The 14,484-nt window shown below is 40.9% G+C and overlaps 1 protein-coding gene across 4 annotated transcripts in view; it reads right to left on the bottom strand.

The window, feature by feature from the left end:
• The window catches only part of LOC121506470 (plakophilin-4-like), an 85,654-nt gene extending 71,522 nt beyond the window's left edge, over window positions 1-14,132 (bottom strand). For all 4 annotated transcript variants that reach the window (XM_041782295.1, XM_041782296.1, XM_041782298.1 and 1 more), the window contains exon 1: window positions 13,986-14,132. In XM_041782295.1, coding sequence (XP_041638229.1) covers window positions 13,986-14,132 — 147 coding nt within the window. The remainder of the gene's footprint in view (window positions 1-13,985) is intronic.
• Window positions 14,133-14,484: the final 352 nt, after the last annotated feature.

Here is a 14,484-nt window from a genome sequence, read left to right as displayed (position 1 = left end):
TACAAAAATTCCTTGCACTTCTTTGCATTGGCTCTATTTGTGCCATTATACAAAGTAGTTCCTGTCTGCAGTGACACAGAAGGACATGTCACAGGCTCTCTGTCTCTCTTTCTCTCCATTATGAGCTATTCAGGTCATCTCCTGAAGGATCTGAGTAAAGATGTGCACAGTTGACAAAGCATGATTGTCACAGCCTATGTGACAAAACAATATGGTCGATAGCATGCTAAGCTAGCTGCAGAATCCATCCAAAATGGATTCAAATTGATTAAAAAAAATAGTTTTAATATCAACTTTACTAGTGTGGATTTAAACTTTAAAGATCCAGGAAAGTCTCAGGAGTTCCAGCCTTGCTAGAAAAGCCTTTGTAAGGGCCACAAAAGCATGGATAGTGTCATTAGAATGGCACAATGGCAGGATGAAGAGTAAAAAAGTTATTCAACTTTTTGTAACCTGTGTCTTTTCTTGTTTACACGACAATGTTGACCTTGGAGGGCCTGCCTGCTATGCAGTGATCCCTGCTAGGATTCCTTTGTTATTTTTTCAGGTGAACAATCAAGTTGTAGACATATTTTTTCAGGACAACCTCAGCTATCAGACTATGTGTGCTACAGGAATTCAGATGAATGAATCAAACGTTGAAAGACCAAGTAAAAGAACAAAAATAAATCTCATAGAACTTCATACAAATCACACACAGTTTAACAACGACCAAGACTTCTGATATCTGCATTTAGCTCCTCCAGGCTTTGTCTGTAAGGAGGAAATATATAAAAACTTGAACAAACCTTGGGGCGCAGGTGGTCCCCTGCTCTTGTCCCTGTTTCCAACCCTATCCACCATCCTCCTCTATCAAATAAAGGCACAAAAATGCCCAAAATAAACCTTAAAAAAAAAAAAAAAAAAAAACCTTGAACAAACCATACTAATACCAATTCACATTTTGTGCACAAGTGGTATTCCAGTGCATAAAATTCCCATGAATCCCGTTTTAGGAGTGCAAACACCCTGTTTTCATTATTTGGGCCACAGAGGACTATTTGTTGCCTTTCTAAACTGGCAGATAACTATCATGTCTCTTGCTGATGTTTGGTTGGCCCTGATTGGTTGCTTTCGCCAGAGAAACAACAGCAGAAAAAATTCAAACTTTGAGATTGGCCGACAGGTGATATCACACTGTTAAGGTATCAGTATAAATGTCACAAGGGGGTTGTGTCAGTGGTCGAGTGGTTGAGGCACGCACCGTGTAAGCGGGCGGCCTGGGTTCACATCTGGCCTGTGGCACCTCCCGCACGAGTGGTTGAGGCGCGCACCGAGGCGGCCAAGGCTCAAATCTGGTCTGTAGCACTTCCCGCATGTCTCTACCCACTCTCTTCCCTCTTTTGGAGTCTATTCACTGTCCTCCTCTATCTAATAAATGCACGAAACCCCCCCCCCCAAAAAAAAATTATAAATGTCACAAGGAATTAAGACAGCAAACTTTCATTAGGATGGAAATGTTCAACTAGCATTTGATAGATTAGCAGTTAAAATGGAGCCATTTAGCCACAGACTGTAGACATAATGACAATAACTGATTACATATTCATTCACTCCAAATGCTAACAGTTAGCAAATAACAGGCTGTATACACTAGCAAAGTCAGATTTGCATTCCATCCTAAACCTAGCTTAGTCTCGAGTTTCAACAAGTCTTGCAAAAGTTAAAATTTGTAGGTCGGGAACCCTTGGATCCCTCAGGTAGTCCCACTAGTCGAATACTATCCCACCTTAATTGAGCCTCCCATAACAGAGAACTCAGTTATATTAGCTTCCATGCTAGTAAGCTGATTGCTGTGTTTGCTAGCCGAACGCTCTAGGTCCAAAATAGTCCCACCTTGTGCAGCAACTTTTGCTTTCAACCGTTTTAGCACAGTTGCTACTTCTTTCTTCACAGATTTTGCTATTATTGACTCCAACTTTATGACAATTTAAGTCCATAGGTTGTCCGTCTTTTAATGCAATGTAGCATGTATGTGTTAGCATCAGGCTTTGGTGAGGACTCAGGGGTCAAGGCTTGGAATTGTGACCTACCTTAAAAAACTTGCATAACATCCTGTAATATCTCTGGACTTTGTCAGTGCACATGAAAGGAAGGTAACAGCATGTGTGTTTTGAAATAGTGGGGTTGGGGTGGTTAGGTTCAAGAGTGGAATAAATCTCACATCTGTCTGTCTGCAGAATCAAATAAGCATTCTCTAAAGAGTAAAGTGTTTCCTTGATAGATGTTTTAGATGAACAAGAGGAAACATGACCTCCAGGCTTCTAGTTTTCATTTGAAGTGTCATTCTTGAGGCTCTAGGTCAAGATAAATATTAATTCTGATAAAAGCAACAAACAAACTGTGCATGCACACTTCTGATGCATATTGTGACAGCGCTGTGAACTGTTTAGATCTAATACCAGAGACATTTTTCACTCTTGAATCCACACAACGATGCAAATAGCTGCAACATCCGACTCATATTTCAATTCGCAGCATCTTCGCTGCAGGCTGTTGTCTCAACATGGAATCAATCTCTGTGTGTTTGCTCTCCAAGTGACAAAATTAAACCGAGCGCTGACACAGCATCGGTTTTATGTTTCCCCTCTCCTCCCCATGCCTCGGTATTTCCCTGCTCACGTCTATCACTCTCCAACTTTTAATGGGCTAAATGAGGGCAAAGTGAAAAAGCATCAGGCCCCCGAACACAATAGAAGGCAATAACTGATGTGCTCCATTTAGCACGTCTAATTTGACATTTCTGCGGAGGAACTGCAGGCGGTAGATTTGTCGCTTCAGCAGCGCTGCAGCATGAATCTCAACACGGAGAACTGTAAAGCAACTTGATTATATTTTCCAGTCGCAGCCTGTTCAATAGTCTGAGACAAGTGACAAGATAACATGTTTGCTATCTGCAAACTCAAAGTTCAGAATGGCAGTCTAGCTCTATGTTAAAGACTGTTTTTAAATGCTTAATAGTCCATCTATCGCTGTCTTATAAACAAAATCCACCCCCATTTTTCAGAAGCACAGTCTAGCTCATGACCTCCAGGTATCTTTTCTAAAAATATAACCAACAAGATCAGAATGATTAATCTGAAGATTACAAAAAACTATCTGCAGCTGCAAGTTTTTTAATGCAAAGTGACTAAAACAACTTATACAGGTATATCTAACAAGTAAGAATCTGTTGATACTGAAAACCTGTTTCAAAACAATGGGAAAAATACAAGCCCTAGGCATCCAATATTTGGAAATTTCTTGGTTCAACTATTAAAAATATCTGTCAAAGGCAAGGGCTCTGCATTGGTCACAGGTTCCAACTCGATCCCAGAGCTACTTGGTGCATGTCTTGCTCACTCTCTCCCTATCTTTCCTGTCCAAATAGAGGCAAAAAGCCCTAAAAATCTTCCTAAAAGTGGTGGAAAATCTCCTGCAAACTGTCTACACTGCACAAGCATGTTTGCAACATTTCCATACCAAAATGTTTCCAACATACTTGTGCAATTTTTGACATAGTGCAGAAGTTCAGCTGCAATATATCAAATTTCCATAATGTCATGTTGAACTGTTACAATACCAGTCATTGGTTGTATAAAAGTTAAGATTCTGACAACGTTTTTTATTTCATTGTTCCCAGCCAAAAGGTAAATATAAAGATGATGGGTACTGAGAATCCACAGAGAGATCAGACCACATTTCATGCTCAAACAATGTTTATTAACCCAACAGCTACCATTACAATGGAGCTAACTTTATCATTTAACCACATCCTGGTTAATATGTATGTTTGATAATCATGGGCAAACCGAAAAGATTGCTCCGGGGAGGGTGTCTTCGTTCCAAATGAGAGACTTCCAAGTATCTTGAGGTCTGGTTCACGAGATGTTGTATTGAACTGAGCTGAGCTGGAAGGCGAAGCTCTCAATTTTCAGGATTTTTAGGTGATGACTAAACGAATGAGATTGCAGATACAAGGGGAATCCTCAGGGGGCTCGGCCTTAGAGGTAAGGTGAGAAGCTCAGACATCCGCAGGGATCTCGAAAGGAGCCTGTTGAGGTGGTTCAGGCATCTGATCAGGATGCCTCCTGTTCGCCTCCCTGTGGAGGTCTTCCGGGCGTGTCCAACTTGTGGAAGACCCCGGGGTAGACTCAGGACTTGTTGGAGGGATTATATAGCCTGGGAATGCCTCAAAATCCCCATGTAAGAGCTGGAAAGTATCGCTGGGGAGAGAGATGTTTGGATTGACCTGCTTAGCCTGCTACCACCAGACCCCAAAGAGACAGAAAAAATTGTCAGATTGGACGGATGAGTAACAGAAAATGCTTGCATTATTAGAAGATGTGTGCAAGTATTAAAATGATGTTTTTGTGTGACTAAAGGCTGCACACATGATACATAAACATGGTGGTTCCCAAAGTAGAGTAACGCATGTGGACCAGAAATCACTGGCTTGTCGTTATCAAACAAATTGAGCCTAAAGCATTAGTTCAGGCAGGCCATGGAGTCAAGCACTGCCATATAATTGAGGCCAGCTGATTTGCCTGTAATTCCGCGACTGGCTAATCACACTAATGCTGCCTTTTCTAAGCTTCTCTGGCATGCCTCTCTTTACAGTTGCTTCTGCAATTTTGCAACCCTCCTCCACCCCAGCTCCTCCTTTATCCTGCTTATGACTTAATCAATGTCATTATGTTGTCATTGATGCCTGCTCTGCTCTGGGGTTTTTGCTGCTTCTCTACCTGCTTCAGGCTTTCCTTGTAAGCACAGGATCGGCAGGAATGTGTGCTGTTCTAGGCTGGGATAATAAACTAAAAAATAAAAATAAAATGAAACATGAAATGTGGTTTGATTTCTCTCAGGATTTTTAGTTTCCACCGTCTTTCTAGTCCCTTTTCCGTCAGGAGACAGTCAAATATAAAAGTCCTAAGAATCTGGATGCTTATATAACATGACAACATGATGGCAACATCAGATTGGCTGATGTGGGAATGATGATGGAATCAGTCCTTATCTCAGCATCATAAAATTCTGGCAGCAGACTAAGCAAGTCATCCCGGACATTATTCTCCCCAGTGACGTTTTCCAGCTCCTCCTAAAGCATTCTGGGTCTGCCTTCTCCAAGATACGTCTCATGAAATAGATGGTTTTAGATGTCTTAGTGCTTTTAAATATCACTGCGATAAGACTGACTGTTTCATTTGAAAACACATGGTACTGCAAAAGGTCAAAGTAATGGGTATTCTGACAACCTAAGCAAAGATAACAGTAATGATAAAAATAAATAAGCCAGTATTGACTGTTGGCTGCAGCTTCCGATATCCAAGTCAAAGATAGTTTGCTTATTACTCAAATTCTGCAGCCAGCCTCGGCCCAGTCACTACATTTACCTCAGTGCTTTCTGGACAAACAAACGAGAACCTGGCTCTGTTGTTTTTTGCTTCATTGCAATCTGGGAACACAACGGCGGCTCTGGTCTGGCGATGTTTTAGCAAATATTTTGGGGCCTTCTGCCAATTTCTAGAGGCTTCTGATGACATCCAGATATGAGAGAAAGGATCCAGATGAAGACTTTTGTTTGCAAGCACTGGTCATTGTTTACAATCTGCAGATGAAAGAACTGAAGTGGAAAAATGTTAAGTCCAAGAGGACTGTTAGCTACAAAAATAAAGATGACTAGAATAATCATCAGAGAATGACTGATGACTTCAGGGATTGTGATGCAGCAATTGCCTCCCACATATTTAGCTCTCTCTGTGGACAGTTTCCTGCATGGTACAATGGGATGCTCAAAGTTGATTGAAAAATATTACTTGGATTACAAACCAGAGTGGTTCTGATACAAAAATGTGTCCATCGCCTACATATTCCTCATCAAGATGCAAATATTTACATAGACTCACTACAGAATAATTGGCAACACTTCTTCATTTGTTTGTCCCTTGTGACAGGGAGGTTTGAAAATGTGCACAAATAGCAGCACTGTTTAAATCTGGAATTTCCAGTTTGCTTATAAGCAAGAGTCAGACTGGGAACCAGTCATTATCAGCTGATTTTCATTAAAAAATACATGACTTGGCACCAGTTTGGCTCACTTGGTGGAGCTGGCACCCGTGTGTGGAGGATGCACTGGTCCAGGATTGATTCCCAGTCTCTGTGCTGTTTGATGCATGTCTTCCCCCCCAGACTCTATGCCCATGTTTCCTGTCTCTCGTTAGTGATAGTGATCAATCCAATCATCTGTGGTTAATACGCTGGTGTCAGCAGCTGAGAGAAGTACTGCATGTGCTGTGTAATGCAGTGTTAATTTCGTTGACTAAAACTATGACTAAAAATGTTCGACAGCCTTTTTTTCCATGACAAAAACTAGACTAACACTAACAAAAATAGATCTGTGATGACTAAAACTGACAAAAAGTAAGTTTCATTTTCATCAAGATGACTAAAACTAGACTAAAATGTAATGTAATTTTCGTCAGACATTCAAAATCTGTGATATTTCTCCACTGTAGGTAAATCTGGCAAAAACAATGAATCTATACCAATTCTGCCTCTCAGCTGTAGAAAGCAGGGACCCCAGGTTTGTCAGGGTGCAGAGACCACACTACCATGACTTGGTACCAGATTTAGGCAAGAAAATAAATGGACTAAAACTAAAAAGGGTAGAAATGACTAAAACGTGACTACAACTAAAATGCATTTCATTTAAAGACTAAAACTAAGACTAAAATTAAAAATATCTGACAAAATTAACACTGGTGTAGTGTAACATAAAGGCTGATAAAAGCATAAAGCACATCGCCTTCAGGTTTGAAAAGAGATTTCTCTGCTGCTACTGCAGTCAGTCATCCTCCATTTATTGCAAAATGGATATGCAGTTTTACTTGGTTAAGACGACACTGCTCAAAAGATGCTCCCTGCGTTAGTCAAGCAACATGCTTTGACTTTCCAGGAAGCACATGGCTAGAAACCATGGATAGATACATTAATGACAAGCTTTATGCTATAAAGGAGGTGGATGGGGTGGAGGAGGTTCACCTTTGCTAGCAGCAATGTGGTGCATCATCATGAATGCAAGCGGGATTAGTGAGAAGTAATTAAATGCACTGGCCTAGGGAGTCGATAATTGGAATCAGCTGGCTGTCAGCTGATCACGACCTGCATGATTTATTGCAAAGCTTTATAAATCCAACATTCAAATCTGCAGGATAAAAGCTAGTTAACTGACTAAACAAGCAGACATAATGCTCTGTTACAAAATTAACATTTTGTTACTGTTTTCCTTGCTGTAAGATACTTGTATTGCTCCTTTAGAGGTTTTTACTGCTCTGCTGAACTAAAGAAGTAAATGCATGTTGTTGACTGAGTAAGGATGATTTTGTCCTTCTTTTATCAGGTTACACTGCCACCTATAGGAGGTCCCTGTGAACTACAGAGCTAAGTAGACTGACCAACCCCTAAACCAGCTGCTAAATTAAAACACATCCCTACTTTTAACTTACTTTTCTTTTGAGCCTTGATAGTAGCTAATAAAACTGCTTTCAACACACTCTAGATGCAGGTAACATTTTATTGAGAGGCATTATTTTCAGGGCGAGCTTTCTTTCCCTGGTAGCGATCAGACAGAGGATATTGTGTTTCTACAGTATGCAACTTAACTGTAAGGACACAAGGCTGTCCCTGTGAAGGTTGTTTATCCTGTGCTCGGATTGCCCCTGCAGGATTATAAAGCGCTTTAAAGCCCATTCAAGCCTTGACTTGTGTCACTCTAACGGCTCTCGTATGACAGTCAGGTGGATTTACAGCCAAAATGTGACCTCAGCAACCTCGCAGAGGTGAAGGGATGCATTAGACTCCCCGCCAGTCAATCAGTAGTGGAGAGGATTTTTCCATGAGAGGCCAAACATCTCTGGGAATCTAAAGAAAGACCAGACGTCCTTGATATAACCCTTCAATGCACGGATCTACCATTCAAAGTAGCTACAAAAATTCGTTTATAGATGTCTCACTGTGTCTGTCACCTTTACTCCTTTCTCATGTCTTGACACCAGGAAACCGAAATGCTTACATACATCGGATTTCTTTTTCAATTGAAACTGCCACATGTCCATGACAGTGCTGAGACGCTTTTGTTTCAATACAGTTATGTCTCAATGGATTTAGCACTATTTCAAAACAGTTGGTATTGAAAGTATCAAAAATTTTGGCAAATTTGTACCACAACAAAAAAATTTTAGGGCCCGATTATTGCTTCTTGAAAAATCAAAACAGTGATTGATGCAAAGAAATGCAGATTTTTTTTTTTTTTTACCACTGTAGCTTTACTAACTTGGGTCTTGCAACAAAATCTGGGGTATTTTACCACGGCTGCTTTGAGTAGAGGATGACTGACCAGCAGCAGCAGTAGACAAGTTGATGGTGAAAGGTTCTAACCTTGCAAAGTAGACGAATTTGCCAGACTCCATGTCTGTCATCAGGCAAATCTCAGGTCCACAAGGTTTGTGCTTCACCGAATACTGCTCAGACCAATCAGCGTTAAATAAGGATAACGAGGCGGTAGCTATGGGCGGGCTTTGGTTGTACAAGACGATTGCAATGGCTGCCTCCAGTGCGGTGATTAGCTTGGACGTAGCTACAACATAGCAGCACTTTTATCAGAACTAGACCACATTTCTGTTTGAAATAGAGAGTAAAAACATCACTAAAAGCTTTTCATGATGGAAAAGATGTTTTCACCTTCTCTCTGCCTGCTTCGGCATGGTTTTGCAATCATTACAGTGGGATTTTCTGCTGCTGTGGTTGCTACTAGCATGGATCTAGCTGTAGGAAAGTGGCAGTTTAATCAGAACTGGAGTACATTTTCTGTTTAAAAAAAGAACTAAGCGTGCTTTCACAGGATTCCTCCCCCTTCCCCTTGCTGGCTTGCTTTCACACCCACGCCAGGCCCCCTTGCATGTGTACTTAGTCTGACCATGGCAACCACTCAGGGCAGGACCTGAGCGAAGATTGTTTATGTTTTAACCTGGAAAAAAAGTCCATCCTACCAGCATGGAAGTTTTTAAAATCACTTACTAAGATGCCAGCAAAGTCGTTCTTCACATCTACACATCTACGTGCAGCTCAGAGGACTGAATGAGCTCGCACTGTGTGGATACAGCAGAGACTTTTATAACCTTTGCATCTCATCTTACTGAGTCAAACTCGTGAGTCATGTTCATTGACTTGTGTCTCATGATTTCTACCTTTTATTGAGGAAAAATGTTGGCTAATTGCCGCGCCGGGGAAAGAGGCTTAGTTTTTAAGACGTCGTACGGTATGAAACTCTATCCTGTATCCGGGTACGGCTGCATTCACATCTCATCCGCACCGTGTCAGAGTCCACTTGAACCGCACCTGAGACCATCTCCCAAGTGGGCCCAGGTGCGGTTCGTTTGTATTCACACCGATCAAAACAAACCGGACTTCAGGCTCAAGAGCACTCGGATCCGGGACCAGGCAGCGGGGACCTGTCACCTCAAGAGAAGCGCATGCACATGTCATTTTGTCTTGTTGCTCTGATTGGTCTGTCATAAAAGTAAATTCCTGCCCTTCCCAAACGCTTTCCAAGGGAGCTTTCCCAGAAGAACATGGAATATGTCCATGCAAAGGAGAGATGAAACGGTCTATGTGGCTTAGGTGCCGCATTTTAGTTCAATTTAATTCACAATACTGATGTGCTTGAGCCTCTTTCAGCTGCAGACACCTACAAATGAACCACAGGTGATCCGTTTTGGTGATCAGAGACTTGAAGCATTCATTCCAGTGTACCAATCCTGCACAATCAATTGAAGCTTCCCTATGAGGCAATTCTTGTATAAACTAGCGACTGATCAACTTTTTAAAGTACTAAGAGAATTGTTATTGTGAGAAAAAACATTTCTGAATCACTGAAATCATTATTTCCTCAGTAAAACATTCAGAGACAATGGTGTTTGTTTAAGTATTCATCCAAATTATGACATAAAAACAAATCAAAAATATCTGTAATAGGCCTGAAAATGTCTACAGACTGATACAGCAGTCAGGCTTCAGCTATATAATCCAGATGCAAGGAGTTTTTAGCAGTAATAACAGTTTCAGACATAATGACCCTTAACTGGTTCAGCATCCATTACTGTTAATTACTGTGGCATCATAACTGTGAATTATGCAACTGTTTATTTTCAAAACATGGGCTGAAGTGCTCTGTTGTGACTGAAAGCTGTCCTCATGAAAGCATCGCACATATATTCTTGCAGAAATGAGCCAACAAAACTTCAAATCTGCAGGAGAATGGGTTTCCATGTGTGAAATGAGCAGGTTTCCACCAGGAAGCAGAGCTTCTTTAGACGTTAAGTACCATCGAAGGGTTACAAACCGGCCCCCGCTGTGTTAAAAGAATATCAAAGCCTCATCACTGCAGCCAAAACATCCTAAACTTCACATCAACATTTCTGTCTGCTCGCTCCGAGGAAAATTGCAGATTAAAAGTAAGAGCAGATTCCCTTTTCTTGGACATCATAAGCCTTTAAATAGCAGTGTGCCGAATTCAGAGTCACACACCCAGGGAATAAGTTGAGAACATGGCCACGGTCCAGGCATAATTAAGAGCAGGAGAACAGACAGGCTCCCATGTTGACGGGATAGACAGGAGCATAAAAATAACAGCGGGGATGAGAGACAGACGGAGAGAAGGGGGCTGATTTTACGCTGCAGCTGCAAGTCGCTTTGATTTTATATTTCCTCCATTAATATGCACCACAGATCTGATGTTTTTATGTGTCAATAGCAAAAGTTAACATCCCTGCCTGTCAGTTCACATAAATATTCAGATCTAAAATATGTCCAGTGCAAATGAGTCATCAAATAAACATACTCCTGCATGAAACCTGTCAAAAAATGTGTCCCTCAGTGTGTTTCTTTGATGCTGATTTCCATCCCATTTTTTGGAGATTAAAAGTCCCTGATGAGTAAATTATTAACGACAGTTTTAATAGAATTTTAAATGTAAATTTGGAACGCTCAGCACGGAGACCCATTACGTTTCAGTGTCATCTGGAGATAATCCTCTGGATTTGCTCGGTAAATTTGGGTGAATCACAGACTTCATTTCTTCTGTGAGCAGGGGCGGCGCCAGACGGTTGATGCTCCCCTCTGTAGCAGGCAAGAGTTGGCTTGTTAGGACTGCAGGATTTATTAAAAAGGCTGATAAAAATGCCTGGACCAGAGGCTATGTGCAGAGCAATTGTAAGGTAGGTGCAAAATGACACTGAAGAAGTGCAGCCTGACTCAAAAGGATCCAAAATGACCACCAAAAAAAGATGAAATATCCTCCTTAAAGAAAGCAAATCAACCAGTTTAATACAAAACTGATCAGAGAAGATTAAAAAAAGGCCAAATGTAACAGAAATAGATACAAAAAACACAAAGATGGTGAAAAATGACAATGAAATAATGCAAAACAAGCAATGAGAAATAAAAGTGGTTCAGATAAATCACAAAGGGATGCAAAATAGTCATGAAGAGAGATACAATGACCACTGAAAACAAATACACAAAATTGCATGACTTAAAAGGAGACAAAATTGTCACAGTGAGTTGCAAAATTGTTAAAAACAAATGCTAATTTACAACAGGAGAAGCAAAATGACTCCAAAGTTGTGCAAAACTTCTTCACAGAAATGCAAAACAGAGAAGAGAAAAAGAAAAAATGACCACAGAGAGATCTGAAACATGCAAAGTAACCACAGAATGGCAACACAAAATGACTTTAACGGGTATAAATTACCACCAAGAGATGCTTAAAGCAACAACAAGAATCAAAAGGTGCAAAGCAAATTCATTTGGATGCAAACTGACCACAAAATAATGCCAAACTTCACTGTAAGACCACTAAAACAAGTCAAAATTGATCCAAAGGAGACAGATTTCTAATAGAAATTAAATACCTTAAAGAGATACAAACCTAAAACAGCCAAAAGATGTAAAATTGACATCACAGGATTTAGAGTTACTCCAGAAATTGAAAAGACAGAGACAAAAAGTGTACAAGGATGCAAAATTGTTACAAAGAGGCATGAAATAATGGAACTACAGGATGCAAAATGACAACCAGAATCATGATTAATTTAACTTTTTACCTCGATTACAACTGATGTAGGATTAACCCAACCCCCACTCCTGACTCACCACCCAACACGTTCACAGACCAGGAATAAACATGACACCCAGTGCCCTTGATGTTCGATTTAAGGCAGGGGTGTCCAAACTATGGCCCAAGGGGCCAAATGCAGCCCGCCTTCAACTTTTTTTTGGCCTGCAATCAGTTTTGAAAATTAAATGAAACATGGCCCACATTTGACAATGAAGCTTTTGCCTGACTCTATTGTACTTCTTACTTTCAGCATGTTAATGCTGTAAACAAACATTTTGACAAGTAGAATTTATTGATGTTTTTAAAATTTGTGATTAACTTAAGATGGCACATGAATGATAAACATATTGGCTACCAAAGTAATATTGATATCTTCATTTAGAACTACCTAATTGAGTACCCCAACAAATAGCAGTACCAATAGCGTTCTGGGGGCGGAGCCAGTGGTGGCCAGGGCCAACCAGGTTCCCCTGAAATCTGATTGGCCTTCGGAAAATCCTTAAATTGATTACCTGTTTGCCTTGCCAGCCACTAACTAGCCATGAGAGCAAACTCAATTACTAAAAATATCTTAACCTACTTAGACTGGATTTACTCACTTTAATATCCTCAAGGTACAGTACATGAAAGTGGCCCCAGCATTCTTACATATTTCTGTATGTGGCGTAAAAATCCCATGTTCATCAGTAAGTCAGAGTGACAAAGTCTGAAGAAAAATCCTCAAATAATTCACGAGATAATGCGCCTGCAACGAAGAGATAAACATGAGGCCAAATGACCTTGACCTTTGACCTCCAAAATCGAATGACTTCATCCTTGAGCAAGAGTGGAAAGTTGTGCAATGTTTGAAGAAAAGCCCTCAAAGAGCTCTTGAGACACTGTGCTCACAACAATGGACAAGATAGACGGACAGACGGGCAATTCGGAAAGACAACCTGACAACATAACGCCTCCAACCTCGGCCATCACCAGCACAGATGCACAAAAGTAGCCGCAACAAGGCTAAATGATGAAAAAGTAACAAAAATGACCACTAAGTAGTGAAAAATCGATACTAAAATTACCAAATGATGCAAACATCTTCATTAGAATGCAAAATTGTAACTAAACGATGCAAAATATGATTAAAAAAACTGCCACAAGTGAATATGTATGACCACAGAGGGATGCAAAATCTATATAAGGAGAACCAAAAGCACTATAAAAAGGACAAACGCTACGAAGAAAATGTGCAAAACAGTCATAATAGGATGTAAAATAGCCACAAAGAGATCGCACTGACTGTGAAGGGATGCAAACCAGCTACAGTAAGACTCCAACTGGCTAGCAGTGGGGAAAAAAAGCCAACAAAGTGATACAAAACCACCACAGAGGTAAAAAAAAAATTACTACAACAGGATTAAAATTCCTATAAAAAGATGCAAACATCAAACAGTGCCAATGTATTCTCTGCCTTCTTTAGTTACAGCTTCTCGTTTTTATGTCTAAGGACTTTTATATTAATGTCCAGGGACCCATTGTTCCATAATCTGTTTGTGGCTCGAGGCCATTTGGAAATACATGAAACAGCTGCTTTTCAATACTATTCCTTGTTATATTTGTGTGATTTACTTGTCAATTTTTGACCATTTGAAGAGGAGTTAGATGGGTTATATCCTCATGGAGGGAAGATTAGATATGAGCTCAGATATAAACTAAAGTAAAAGTGTACAGAGGTGAGTATAAAACAAGAGGTGATGATACAAACAGGGACAGCAGCATGGGTGTGACCACAGCCTCCTCATCCTCTTACCTGCTCTTTAACAGAAGCCAAGAGGTTGGTGGTTGTGGTCGTGGTAGTCGTGCCACTGTTGTCGTCCTGCTGGAGGCCGTGACCGCTCGTCCCCTCTCTGACCACCATGGGCCCTTCCCCCTCTGCGTCCCCTTCCTCCATCTCCATCTCTTCCTCCGCCTCCTCCCCTCAATCGTCCAGAACCGGCTGGCTGCTGAGGCGCCCTCTCTGACCCTGCGGGAGGACTACAAGCCGGTTAAGACGTGGACAAGGAGGGGACACGGGGAGCAGAAAATCACTGTCATACCGTCAGAGGGCGAGTTTACACAGAGCATATTGTGTTTTACCTCCTATAATAATCCTGCAGGGATTCTCTGTGACCTTAACCTCTGTGCTATTTTGTGTTTAGACCTCTTGAATATCTGCAGGGACTTATAGTGTGTTTATGACACGCTATTGCTGCAATGCTGTCTCTGAGATTATTGCATTTATGCATCTATAATATCAGTGTCTATAGGGA

Source organism: Cheilinus undulatus, linkage group 24 (assembly GCF_018320785.1).
Source record: "Cheilinus undulatus linkage group 24, ASM1832078v1, whole genome shotgun sequence".
Classification (NCBI taxonomy): Eukaryota; Metazoa; Chordata; class Actinopteri; order Labriformes; family Labridae; genus Cheilinus; species Cheilinus undulatus.
This window is presented reverse-complemented; position numbering and strand designations above follow the sequence as displayed.